General features: G+C 44.0%; 1 protein-coding gene across 1 annotated transcript in view; it reads right to left on the bottom strand.

Annotated features, from left to right (window-relative positions):
• The window catches only part of VWF (von Willebrand factor), a 190,299-nt gene that overhangs the window by 114,829 nt on the left and 62,761 nt on the right, over positions 1–12,709 (bottom strand). The window contains exons 19-24 of the mRNA XM_060253812.1: positions 9,687–9,825; positions 8,250–8,387; positions 6,122–6,265; positions 4,247–4,387; positions 1,498–1,617; positions 173–329 (exon numbers count right to left, since the gene is read on the bottom strand). Coding sequence (XP_060109795.1) covers positions 173–329; positions 1,498–1,617; positions 4,247–4,387; positions 6,122–6,265; positions 8,250–8,387; positions 9,687–9,825 — 839 coding nt within the window. The remainder of the gene's footprint in view (positions 1–172; positions 330–1,497; positions 1,618–4,246; positions 4,388–6,121; positions 6,266–8,249; positions 8,388–9,686; positions 9,826–12,709) is intronic.

The following is a 12,709-nucleotide window of genomic DNA, read 5'->3' as shown; positions in this document are numbered from 1 at the left end:
AGCAGCTCCTGCTAGAATTCCACCCCTGCTCTTCTTAGTTCCATAAGACATCTCAACAGAGGAGAATGGGATTACAAGCAGCCCAGCTATTCGATCCTAGATTTACTTTGCTGGCTCTTCAGTCCTTACTGCCTGCTTCCATCTTGATTGTGGATGTTCCTACGGTACTTACGGCACAAAGAAGGGGACCTCCAGTGAACGATGGCACCTTTCTGAGCACAGGCATGGGCATAAGCAGCTATGGCGTCACAGAAGCAGGCACAGTCCCCAATGGATTCACACGCACAGGTGTCATACATGCAGATATCCACGTAGGGCTCAGGATCCACCTACAAGCAAAATTGCTGCGTTAAATCCTTTTACCAGTTAGCACTTTCCATTGCACTGAATGGGCAGAGATGGGGCATCTTCAGGCACGTACATGAAAAAATACTCTCCAATTTAATCTCTAAAAACATTCTGCATGGAATGTAATTGGCGTAATGAAATGATACAGGCACCAACGGTTATTTAAGCCCTTGATTTTTGTATTCAGACTCGAGATATAAGGTATACCTCTAGGCACTCCACAATGGCTTTGGGGTACTCTGGATAATTTATTACACATGTCAGGGGGGCATCTGCAAATCTAGATGGGAGCCGAAGTGTTCCTATCTCCCAGCAGTGGAAGCACATGCTGTTGTGACAAACTGCCACCTCAGAGGACACAACTATGGCTGAAAACTGAACTGAGTCTGATGATATATATGTAGCTGACAGAAAATCTTTGATAGCTCATCTTTCACCTCCACTGGAAGATATCAGGTGCTGCCAGCTTATTTTCCCAGAGGTAAATGTCTCAAGAAGAAGGACAATGGGTCACTGAGGCTCTGGGTTTTTCCATATTCTCATTTTCCTTGCCTGTGTTCCTGTTGCTTCAGGCGGGTTTTCTGTTCTTCACAATGTGTTGATCCCTCTAGTGGTCAATTCAATATTACATCACCTTATGTTTGGATATCTCCCTGCAGTTTTAAATGGCAGGTTTTTTATGCTGCATATCAAGTGAAGTAATATTGAATCAGCCACTAGAGGGCGCAAGATGCAAACAGAACCCTCCCCCCCCCCAAAAGAACAGTAACACAGAGGAATATGAGAAAGCAGAAAAGCCTTCTGAACATGCCAAAAGAGCTTCCAAGTCCCTCCTCTGTGCTGGTGGTGGAAAGTGCCATCAAGTTGCAGACAACTTATAGTAGCCTTGCTGGATTTTCAGGGCATGAGATGTTCAGAGGTGATCTGTCATTGCCTTCCTCTGCAGCACAACTCTGGATTTTCTTAGTGGTCTCCCATCCAAATACTAACCAGGAGCAAACCTGCTTAGCTTCTGAGATCTGATGAGGTCTCGGTCTTTTTGCCACACTGTTATCTGGGAAGCCCAAGAGACACCACAGATATGAGGAAGAACTTAGCACCACCACCAGTGCTAGCACCAGTAAGAACAGGCTATAAGAAATTGCTTACCAATTTTTTGCACTCTTTGAAGAGATCACTGTTCAAGACACTGCAGGAAGTTTCCACCATCACTTGCTTCACTACATTGCCATTACACAGTGAAGAAACCAAGTCCTGCCCCTGAGAAAGCTTAATGCAGAGATGTAAAAGCAGTGTATTACTAACACTCCAGGAAAAACTACTTGAAAAGTGATTTACTTATTCATGTATTAAATGTATTCAGGAGTAATTGCGATCAGTGTTCCCTCTAAGCTGAGTTAGTGTGAGCTAGCTCACAGTTTTTTAGTTTCCGGCTCACGTATTTTTGTCTTAGCTCAGAAAGGATGGCTTCGAAGCAAACTAATCTATGCAGCAGCCAAATCGCTCACTCACAACTTTAATGCCAGTAGCACATGAAACAGAATTTTTGCTCACAAGACTCCACTTCCTAGAGGGAGTATTGATTGCAATAACTCTGGGACATTAGATTGGCATATCTTATTTCATTTTGTAATGAAAGATAAAGCTGAATAGGTTACAGGGCATGGTTTTTCTTATGTGTGACAACAGTCCCAAACTTCCAACAGCAGACAGATAAAGAAACATGATCTAAATACTGCCAAAGATCTGATGATTCAATTGTGATTTTAGTACCAACTAAGACCCCAGTTCAGTGAAATAAGCTTTTTAAAGTCTCACTGATTTTAAACATATAGACATACTAAACATATACCATATCTAAACATTTTAAACATATACTATTTTCTCTGAGAGCCATGGGATTTAAAATGCTTTAGAACTGCATTCTAAATATTTGCAGAGCTTTTTTGTAGCAGGAACTCCTTTGCATATTAGGCCACACACCCCTGATGCAGCCAATCCTCCAAGAGTTTACAGTAGGCCCTGTAAGAAGAGTCCTGTAAGTTCTTAGAGGATTGTTTATATCAGGGATGTTTGACCTGCTATGCAAAGGAATTCCTGCTTCAAATAAAGCCCTGAGTATTAGTAATGATTATCAGGGTTGCAAGCTGTAATTTATTTCATCCCTGAACTTTAACAAGATTGCAATTTAATTACATTGCTTTATCCCACCCCCCAAGACTGTTTCGGAAATGCTGCTGTTTGATAAATTATTGACGGGGGTGGAAAGTGCCACCACATCAAGTTGCAGCTGGCTTATGGCAACTTTGTAAGGTTTTCACGGCCAGAGACAATCAGAGGTGGTTTGCGGTTGCCTGCCTCCGCATCACAACCCTGAACTCCACCCCCGACCCCCAAAAAACCCCGACCCCAATGAAATTTTGAGACTAATGAAGGTATATGTGAATATATTCAGTTAAATAATTTTAGTTGATTAATATCCACAATTGGTTACTAAGTCTAAATGAAAGTAATTAATCAGCTATAAACCTCATATTCCCTAGATCTAATCTGACAAAGTCCATGGAGGCTTATGCTACAGTAAAATCTTGTTATGGTATCAGGAAGCCTGGATCTCTACCTACCGGCTTCCCTCTCCTCTGTCTGCCACCACTTGACAGAGTGATGAGGGGAAAAGACCCCAACATTTGGTTTTCCCATAGAATTTTGGTGAATCTTACAGCATAACATTCAGGGTGATGACATCACTTCTGAGTGTTCCCCAGAGCAGGGCCAGTCCTAGGGCGCACGGTGCCCCAGGCAGATCCGCTGCCCCCTCCCCACTACCCTCCTCTGCAGTGCCTGTATGACAAAGTACAGTGGGGAGGGCACCTGGGAAGGGAGGCAAAGGCACGCAACCCAACCAGCCAGCTGGCTTCGCTCCACCTCCCTTCTGATTGGAAGGGAGGTGAAGCAAAGCTATTGGTGCTGTGCAACTGGAGCGTTTGCCTAGGGCAGGGGTGGCCAACGGTAGCTCTCCAGATTTTTTTTTGCCTACAATTCCCATCAGCCCCAGCCAGCATGGCCAATGGCTGGGGCTGATGGGAGTTGTAGGCAAAAAACATCTGGAGAGCTACCGTTGGCCATCCCTGGCCTAGGGCACCAGGAGGGGGGGAGCACCTAGGCAAATGCCTAATTTGCCTAGTGGCAGGGCCGGCCCTGCCCCAGAGGTAATACTGCACCATTATATTTGTATAAATAATATATCATTTATTTGTTCTATTATTTGTTTAATTCATAACCCAGTTTTCTTCCTGATTGGGGGCCCAAAGCAGTTTTTCACATAGTTCTCACCTCTTCCATTTAAACCTCAATCAACCCACCTTCAGATGCCCTCCATGGCAGCCCTCAAGGTCTCAACCAAAATTATTGTAGTTGAGGCAAACTTCAAGGCACATAAACCATTTAGTCAACTTGATTTCAAAGTGTGTAGACTGGAACGGCCACAAGTCAGTGGTACAAGGTCCCAGGTTCAATCCCCAACATCTCCAGTATTAAGATAAGTTTTCAGGTGATGAGAAAGACCTCAGCCTGAGACCCTGGAGAGTCACTACAAGGCTGATTAGACCAATGGTCAGATTCAGAATATAGGCAGCTTCATCTATTCATGTGTCAACTCCACATAGGACTGCACCGTTATTATGATACTTTAGTGTGGGTTTCTTATCTTATAGAGAGCTCAGAGAAGCTTGGGCAGATATCTCAGTCATCTTCTATGCAGGGATGGGTCAGGTCCACCACTCCTTCCTTTCAACCATTTGACAACACTGAGTGCTCAAACTAGTTCATCTTGATGATAAAAAGTGAAAGCAGACAGGGCCTACTCCCTTTTTTCATATTTGATTCACACTGCAAATACCTTTTGGACATCAGCACACTGTGAATTAACTTTCCAGGAGTTCCCAAAGTCAATTGGATCGATTTCAAGCTGCTTTCTGCTGCTGGTGAAGTCATTATTTTGGATGCCATCAAAATTCCCACACAGACCACAGACTCGATCCTTTCAAAGAAACAAGCCACATGAATGACAGTCGATTTCCCTCCCTCACACCGTCAAGCAGTTGGGAAAAGCAAATCGTGGTTTCCTGTACCACCAATAAAGGCAGCAAATACTTGGAGAATGTAGAATTGTGACCACAGACCTCACACTGACACACTTCACCGGTAATAAGTCACACCATTTTACTGTCACAACTCAGTTCTGTTATGTGCATTAGACTGAGAGTGAGTGATAGGCTTAAGAGGTTCCCCTGTGAGTTTCACGGTTGGGATATGAACCCTCAGGTGTCTCCCACCTAAGTTCAACACTGCAGGGACAACACAGAACTTTGTGTCATATAATCACGGGTGAAGTTCCATTCCCCAGCATCTGATGTATAAATGTAAAACCATTTGGTGGTTGTGGAAAGTGCTGTCAAGTTGCAGACAACTTAGGATGAACCTGTAGGGTTTTCAAGGCAAGAAACATTCAGAGGTGGCTTGCCGCTGCCTGCTTCTGTGTAAGTGACCCTGGACTTCCTTGGTGGTCTCCCATCCAAATACCAACCAGGGCTAACCCTGCTTAGCTTCCCAAGATCTGATGACATCAGGCTAGTCTGGGTCATCCAGGTCAGCGCTTTGTTGACTGAACCATTTACATTACATTACATTTTGTCAATATCCCTGAGTTTTTTTCTTTACTGCTTCACTTAGGAAACATCTCACTGAGATGTTTTGTTAAAAAAAAATTCAGAAGTGCCTTTTTTTGTGGAAGACCCTCCCCAGTGGCGCGGAGTGGTAAAGCAGCAGTACTGCAGTACTGTGGTCTGAACTCTCTGCTCATGACCTGAGTTCGATTCCAGTGGAAGCTGGATTCAGGTAGCCGGCCCAAGGTTGACTCAGCCTTCCATCCTTCCGAGGTCAATAAAATGAGTACCCAGCTTGCTGGGGGGGAAGTGTGAAAGACTGGGGAAGGCAATGGCAAACCACCCCGTAAAAAGTCTGCCATGAAAACGTTGTGAAAGCAACGTCACCCCAGAGTCGGAAACGACTGGTGTTTGCAGTAAGTAAAGTAAAGTAAGTAAAGTAAGTTCATTTTTATATCCCGCCCTCCCCCGCCAAGGCGGGCTCAGGGGGGCTCACAGACATGGAAACCATGATTTAGATAAAATACAATGTAAACAAGAATTTTAAAATACAATTCAATTACATAAAATTAATTAAAATAGATAAAACAGATACTATAAGGTGCTATAGGTCACGATCATACATAAGATGGCTAGATGGTTGCACAGGGGACCTTTCCTTTCCTCGCCAGTGAAGTTAACGAAGAAAATTTCCTACTGGCCTTGAGGAAACTGGCTTTCATTGCTGTTTTAATGTTGTAATCTGCCTTCTGCTGGGCAGAAATATGTAATAAATAGACCCTTTAAAAAGGTAAAGGTAGTCCCCTGTGCAAGCACCAATCATTTCCGACTCTGGGGTGACGTGGCATCACAACATTTTCATGGCAGACTTTTACGGGGTGGTTTGTCATTGCCTACCCCATTCATCTACACTTTCCCCCCAGCAAGCTGGGTACTCATTTTACCGACCTCAGAAGGATGGAAGGCTGAGTCAACTCTGAGCCGGCTACCTGAACCCAGCTTCCGCCGGGATCAAACTCAGGTCATAAGCAGAGCTTGGACTGCAGTACTGCAGCTTTACCGCTTTGTGCCATGGCCCTTAATTAGTAATAAAAGCAGAATTCACTTACTTTGTAATTTTCTTTCAAGATAACAGAGACACCCATGTCTTCATCCCAAGCTAAAGAGATTCCGTTGCCAAGTAACAGAATGTAGTAACGCCCAGACTTCAGGACTTCAATATTATCCTCTCTAGGAGGTGTCAAGATATTAACCTTAGGGAGGAAAAAATGCAGAAATATCTACGGTCAGCCTCTGAATCTTGCACAAAAACTCATTTACATTCCATATATAGTCATGGTTGAGTAGTCATTTCAAACACTTGTTGTTGTATGGGTGTGGTTTACTTGTCCCTGGAATCATACACACCCAAGCAAGGCAGTAGCTCAGTAGTGGTCTTCAGTGCTACGAGCTTATTGCCAACCTGCCCCTCTCCTTGGTGGTGGTGGAAAGTGCCATCAAGTTGGAGTCAACATACGATGACCCTGTGGAGTTTTCAAGGAAAGAGACAAACAGAGGTGGCCTCCCATTGCTGGTCTCTTCAGAGAAATCCTGGACTCCTTTGGTTGTCTCCCATCCAAATACTAGCCAGGGCTGACCCTACTTAACTTCCAAGGTCTGATAAGATCGGGCTAGCCTGGGCCATCCGGCTCAGGGTGTCTCTTTTCTCAGCCTCCACCAATGCTGGACCAAGGGTTGAGGGCTGTCACTAAGCCACTGTCTAGTCCACGACACTCTCTGCCATTTACTTTTTGCTTCAAACCTGGGTAGAATGAATTTTCAGGGGAAGCACTTGAGAGAGTCAGTTGTTTGTGAGGAGTGGAAGAAACATAAAATTTCTGGGGGGAACTGAGAGGGGTTTTTTTTATTTTTGAGGAGAAAACTGAAATTTTGTAAGGGGGGGGGGGACCCTGAAACCAAAAAATGCATTACTTATTTTCTTAACTGATCTAAACATTTAATTACCTTAAACTGTAAAATGCATTGTCTATACATAATTTAACACATAAAATTACTATCTGGTATGTTTATGAAATTAAATAATTTCAGTTTGGTGTCATGGTTAGGTGTGCGGACTCTTATCTGGGATAACTGGGTTTGATTCCCCACTCCTCCACTTGCACCTGCTAGCATGGCCTTGGGTCAGCCATAGCTCTGGCAGAGGTTGTCCTTGAAAGGGCAGCTGCTGTGAGAGCCCTCTCCAGCCCCACCCACCTCACAGAGTGTCTGTTGTGGGGGAGGAAGGTAAAAGAGATTGTGAGCCGCTCTGAGACACTTTGGAGTGGAGGGCGGGATATAAATCCAATATCTTCTTCTTCTTCTAAATGTGCCACTCTTTATGCCTGTATCCATCTTATAAGGGGAAAATGACCAAAGTGTATGGCTGGGGTGGGTGGGAAGAAGAAGAAGAAAATATTGGATTTATATCCTGCCCTCCACTCCAAAGAGTCTCAGAGCGGCTCAAAATCTCCTTTACCTTCCTCCCCCACAACAGACACTCTGTGAGGTGGGTGGGGCTGGAGAGAGCTCTCACAGCAGCTGCCCTTTCAAGGACAACCTCTGGGAGAACTATGGCTGACCCAAGGCCATGCCAGCAGGTGCAAGTGGAGGAGTGGGGAATCAAACCCGGTTCTCCCAGATAAGAGTCCGCACACTAAACCACAACACCAAACTGGCTCAGGGAAGAGAATATTCCAGAGGTCAGACCGGAAACCCTGTGGGCTGGACAAGATCTAGGCTGCCAGTTGCCTATTCCTGCCCTGAACCAAAAACCAGGGGAACCAGATCTCCTAAAAGTGGGAGAGCTCCCACCTCCTGCTTCCAGTCCTCCACTGCCTGGTGCAACAGCAGGAGAAAATGGGGGGTGAAACTGGGGATTGAGAAACGATATCACATATTGCCACAATGCTCTAGAAATCCCCCCATAAAACCTCTATAGCAAAACCACAGTGCTTTGTGGAATTGTTAGAGCACTGTGATGACATGTGATGTCACTTCCAGTTACATTATCGAAAGTAACGTCATAGCGGCCCCACCCCAAAAAGCTCCAGGGGGGTTGAACTTCTAGTTCTTTAAAGAACACAGCCTGGACAAGCAACAGCTTAATGCATTATAAGGGAAATTTGTCAGGAAAGTTTAGAAAGCTGGCTTTTCAACAACAAAGAAACTGTTGTAAAGATGGAGGAGGCACACACTCACATCTCCATTGTAAAGTTCAACCTCTCCGCTGTCAAAGAGAATAGTGATCTTTTTTGTGCACTTCTCTCCAGTGAAGCTGCATCCCTCGTTGGTCACAAGTATCCGAAAGGTTCCAGAACCATCATCATCACAGTAATCCTTCAAAAGATACCAGTAAGTATTAGTAAGATGTATTTGGAACCTGAGCATAAAGTGCCATCTTGAAACATCACAAGTTTAAATATCGTAAAGGATATATGGAAATTGTTGTTAAGTCAAAACCCATTAAGACAATAATCTGAGAAACTTTTCTTTTAGCAAGTTTTCTGCAGGCAGAAATTAACTTGATAAACTAAATCCTATCTTGCAAACAATGCCACTGAGGTCGCATTCGCACAAACTCTAACTTCACTCACTGTGGTACAATCACATATGCTGCAGCATGCATCTTATCCCTGATTGCCCTGAGTTTCAGGAGCACTGTAATCTCTAAATGCCTCTGCAACCTTAAGGAAAGTCTTCATAGTTTCCAGGCATGACAGAAGGCCATGGTTCCTCCCCAACGTCACACTGGGCCTTGCCGATAGTTGACAATAGGGCTAATTTTCAGGGTTTTTCAAGTGCCTTTACTCCTTGGTCCAAAGTCAGAAAAGGGTCCCCTCAGATTTTGGCTAGACTAAATGTAGTAACACAAAAAACGTTATGGTTTGAGGGCAAATTTACCATAGAGTTTCAGCAAAGGCATTTGAAGACTCCAGGCAATAGTTAACTTGCCTCAGATAACCCTTTTGATCACAGTTGTTTCAATGGCACAAGGATTTCTGGGTTCCTTTTCAGACCTGTTCCCTGATTCCTTCCCACCCCAATCCTGGCACAGCAGAGCACAGAATAAGACTGCCAGGCCCCCTTATTTCTCTAGCGAGGGGATTTGGGGGCTGTTTCAGGGGTAGGCAGAGATGTCACACAACATCTCACCCAGAAGTGATGTCATAGCACTGGTGATGCCAGGAGCAACACTCTGTTTGGAGGATGAAACTCTATGGTAAATTTGCCCTCAAAATGTAAAGTTTTGTGCCAAAACCAGAGCATCCCCATGCAATGTCCTCGACACAATGACGTCACTTCTGGGTGGCACCATCAAGTTGAGGATGATGCGCAGTGACATCCTTGTTTAGGGGCAGGGTTTCCTCCACTGGCCAGCTTGTCTGTGGCAGGGAGAAGCCCCTGAAATTGGGGGATCCTCTGCCTGGACCTGGGGGCTGGTAACCCTAGCACAGAATCACACTTTCTGTTTAGAATTGCCACTAGAAACAGCAGTGAAAAGGAATTCAAAGTGTATGTGGAAAATCCTCAAGCAAAACATCTGAGAAACTTTAAGGGATAGCCAAAAGGTTTCAGTACCCTTCTCCCAAAGGTTTAACACATCTCTGCTTTCAACATGGTCTCCATGCTACTTACCTGAGCCAGTACGTATTGACAATTGCCCGGGAATCTGTATTTCAGTCCATCAAAGGTCAAGTAATGGGCCGTACCAATAACTGAGCAGGTACCATCGCATATGTTTTCTGAGCATTCCCACTTTCGAGCACGACAGACACTGTAGTATATAGAAGAAACACAAATTAAAACTCTTTTTGCATTTTGTCCAAAATGTATTTTGTAATTTTGTACTTTACTTTAAAGGCAACCTTTATGGGCATAACCATGAAAAAAACCCAGGAGTTTTCTAGTACAAACAACTTAAAGAACAGTTACAGGCAAGTCTTAATCAAAAGGATAAAGCAAAGTTGTCCCTCATCTATTTCACTGCTAGAGTGAAGAACTCCGCCACCTGCTTGGTGATTGGGGGGACATGTAATTTAGTACTAGTCAAGGCACTTCACAAATTCACCAACAGTTGCATCAGCTGTTTGGCCCTCTCATATAATCTTTGCGCTCTTTCTTTCTTTCTTTCTTTCTTTCTTTCTTTCTTTCTTTCTTTCTTTCTTTCTTTCTTTCTTTCTCTGCTCTTCCTCACCACCATCATCACATGCTTACCACCGTTGCTTGACAGCGAACAAGTGTGGCTGAGCAAGCAGCAGAATCAAGGGTAGGAACAACCACGTCAACTCCTGCCTGCTTCAGCTCATTCTCTCAAGCTCTGGCCCAGAGGGGGAGAGTAAAACAGAAACAAGGGGGGATATTGAGGGTAAGAGACTCACAGGGCCATCTGACCTCAGCACCTCCCTCCCTCCCCAGCCCGGAGCCATGACAAAATTGCTGGCTATGGGGCACTTCCTAATACTTTCTATGAGGTACAGCAATACCATACTTTTCAGAGCCAGCCTCAAAAGAGGGAACAAGGTTACCAGCCTTACCACATAACTTAGAATGCACAAGAAGAAGAAGAGTATGTTCTTATATACTGCTTTTCTCTACCTTACAGTGTCTCAAAGTGGCTTACAATCACCTTCCCTTCCTCTCCCCACAACAGGCACCTTGTGAGGTAGGTGGGGCTAAGAGAGCGCTGAGAGAACCATGACTGGCCCAAGGTCAGACAGCAGGCTATATGTGAAGGAGTGGGGAATCAAACCCAGTTTTCCATATTAGAGTCCTTCTGCTCTAAACCACTTTACCCTGCTGGTTCTTAGTACCTGTGTAATTACTTTGTCATTCCAAGCACACAACACCACCACCAACGAACAAATGATCAGAAAACATTATCAGCCAAATAGAATTTGCCTGGTCTGACAGGAAAAAACATATTCATCCATTCTCAGTGGGAAATTAGGCTGCCAAACTGGATCCGTGACACATTTCTGTGGATCCACACTAAATTGCTGCATTCTGCCATCACCAAACTAGATCTCATCTTTTATATATATTCTCAGGTCTCATTTTTTTATATATATATGCTGCCTTTGAAAAAATATGTGATTCAAAAGGGAATAACTCTGGTGTGCTTTATTGGATACCTCTAAAAAAATTAGGCAGACTTCCTCATAAATGTATCACCTGATGTACATTTATGTACAGTTTGCAGAGGCAATAAAGACCTTTAAACTGCAAGTAAAGATACTATGAACATATTATCTCTTACTTTAGGACTACCTATAACAATCTGTGTCCCACTGAACTTCCTCCTTATGAGGAAAGGGATGGGCATAACAACAAAGCGTTTTCCATAGAGACCCTGTCCTACAAAGAATATTCTCTTATAAAACACTTTTATTGCCTTGGAAGACCTTGACTTGGCTGATTCGCCCACATGGATCAATGCTACAATTACCTCAGGTCCAGACTATTGCAATACAGTCTACACGAGTCTGCTCTTAAAGACAACTTGTACCAAGCTTCTGTTGTTACAGAATGCCACAGTTCAGTTACTATCAGGTACCATCTTGCAGACAGTTCATTGGTTACCCAGTTCAATTCAAGGTTCTGGTTACCACCTGCAAAGCCCTTAATGGCTTTGGATGCACATACCTGCAGGACCACCTCTCTTGCTATACTCCGTTGTGACATCTTCGCTCATGAGAGCAAAACCTTCTGAAAGTGCCGCCAGGCAAAGGATTTGTGAGCAACAGCTCGCCTACACCCAAACATTGTCTGTGGCGGCTCCCACTTGAGGAGGTCAGGAAGGCTCCAGTCCTTCTGCCATTCCACAAAATGTGCACATCAAAGTTCAGGAGGGCATTTTTGCAACTCTAGTATAGTGGCAGAGGAAGGTTCATAGTCTATTGGAACAGTTTTTGTATGTATTACCTTCCTTTTATCACATTCTGGGTTTTTTAACCTCATTTCTGCATTAGGGGATGTTCTCTAGACCTCTACTGTACTGTTAACTGCAGATTTCTGAATCTGATAGCTTTATATTCAGCAATCTGCCTTGAGTCTCAGAAAAAGTAGCATATAAATTAATACAATAAAGTAAATGAGCATTATTATAAGACCCTGACACCTTCTTTAAATCTCTAACTGGCCTTCAGGACAAATGATATTTAAAAAAGTTAACAGCTGCCTTTCTTTAGCTTTCCTATTCCGGGCTTTTTTGTAGCAAGAACTCCTTTGCGTATTAGGCTTCACCGCCCTGTGGTAGCCAATCCTCCAGGAGCTTACAGTGCCTCTTCTTACAGGGCCAACTGTAAGCTCCAGGAGGATTGGTTACATCAGTGGGATGTAGCCTAATATGCAAAGGAGTTCCTGCTACAAAAAAAAAGTCCTGTCCGTCCTCCATATCTCCAGAAGTTAATTCCTGAGAAATGCTGGAAGGTGTGAAATTGATGCCTGGGAACATGTGCTTACTCTCTTGATCCCAGTGACCAAGTTTTGAGTCAAAAGGTGATCACTGTAATTTGGTCCATCAAATCAACATTTAAGCATCCCAACTTTCTTTTAAAACAGAGGTGCTACAACAGACCTCAGCACTTATTTCCCAGCACCAGAGGATACTGAGGACACTAATTCTATGAAGCAGCCCAGGATCTCTCACAGAGTATTCT

Source organism: Heteronotia binoei, chromosome 14, assembly GCF_032191835.1.
Source record: "Heteronotia binoei isolate CCM8104 ecotype False Entrance Well chromosome 14, APGP_CSIRO_Hbin_v1, whole genome shotgun sequence".
Classification (NCBI taxonomy): domain Eukaryota; kingdom Metazoa; phylum Chordata; class Lepidosauria; order Squamata; family Gekkonidae; genus Heteronotia; species Heteronotia binoei.
The sequence above is the reverse complement of the archived record's forward strand: the minus strand, read 5'-3'. Positions and strand labels throughout refer to the sequence as shown.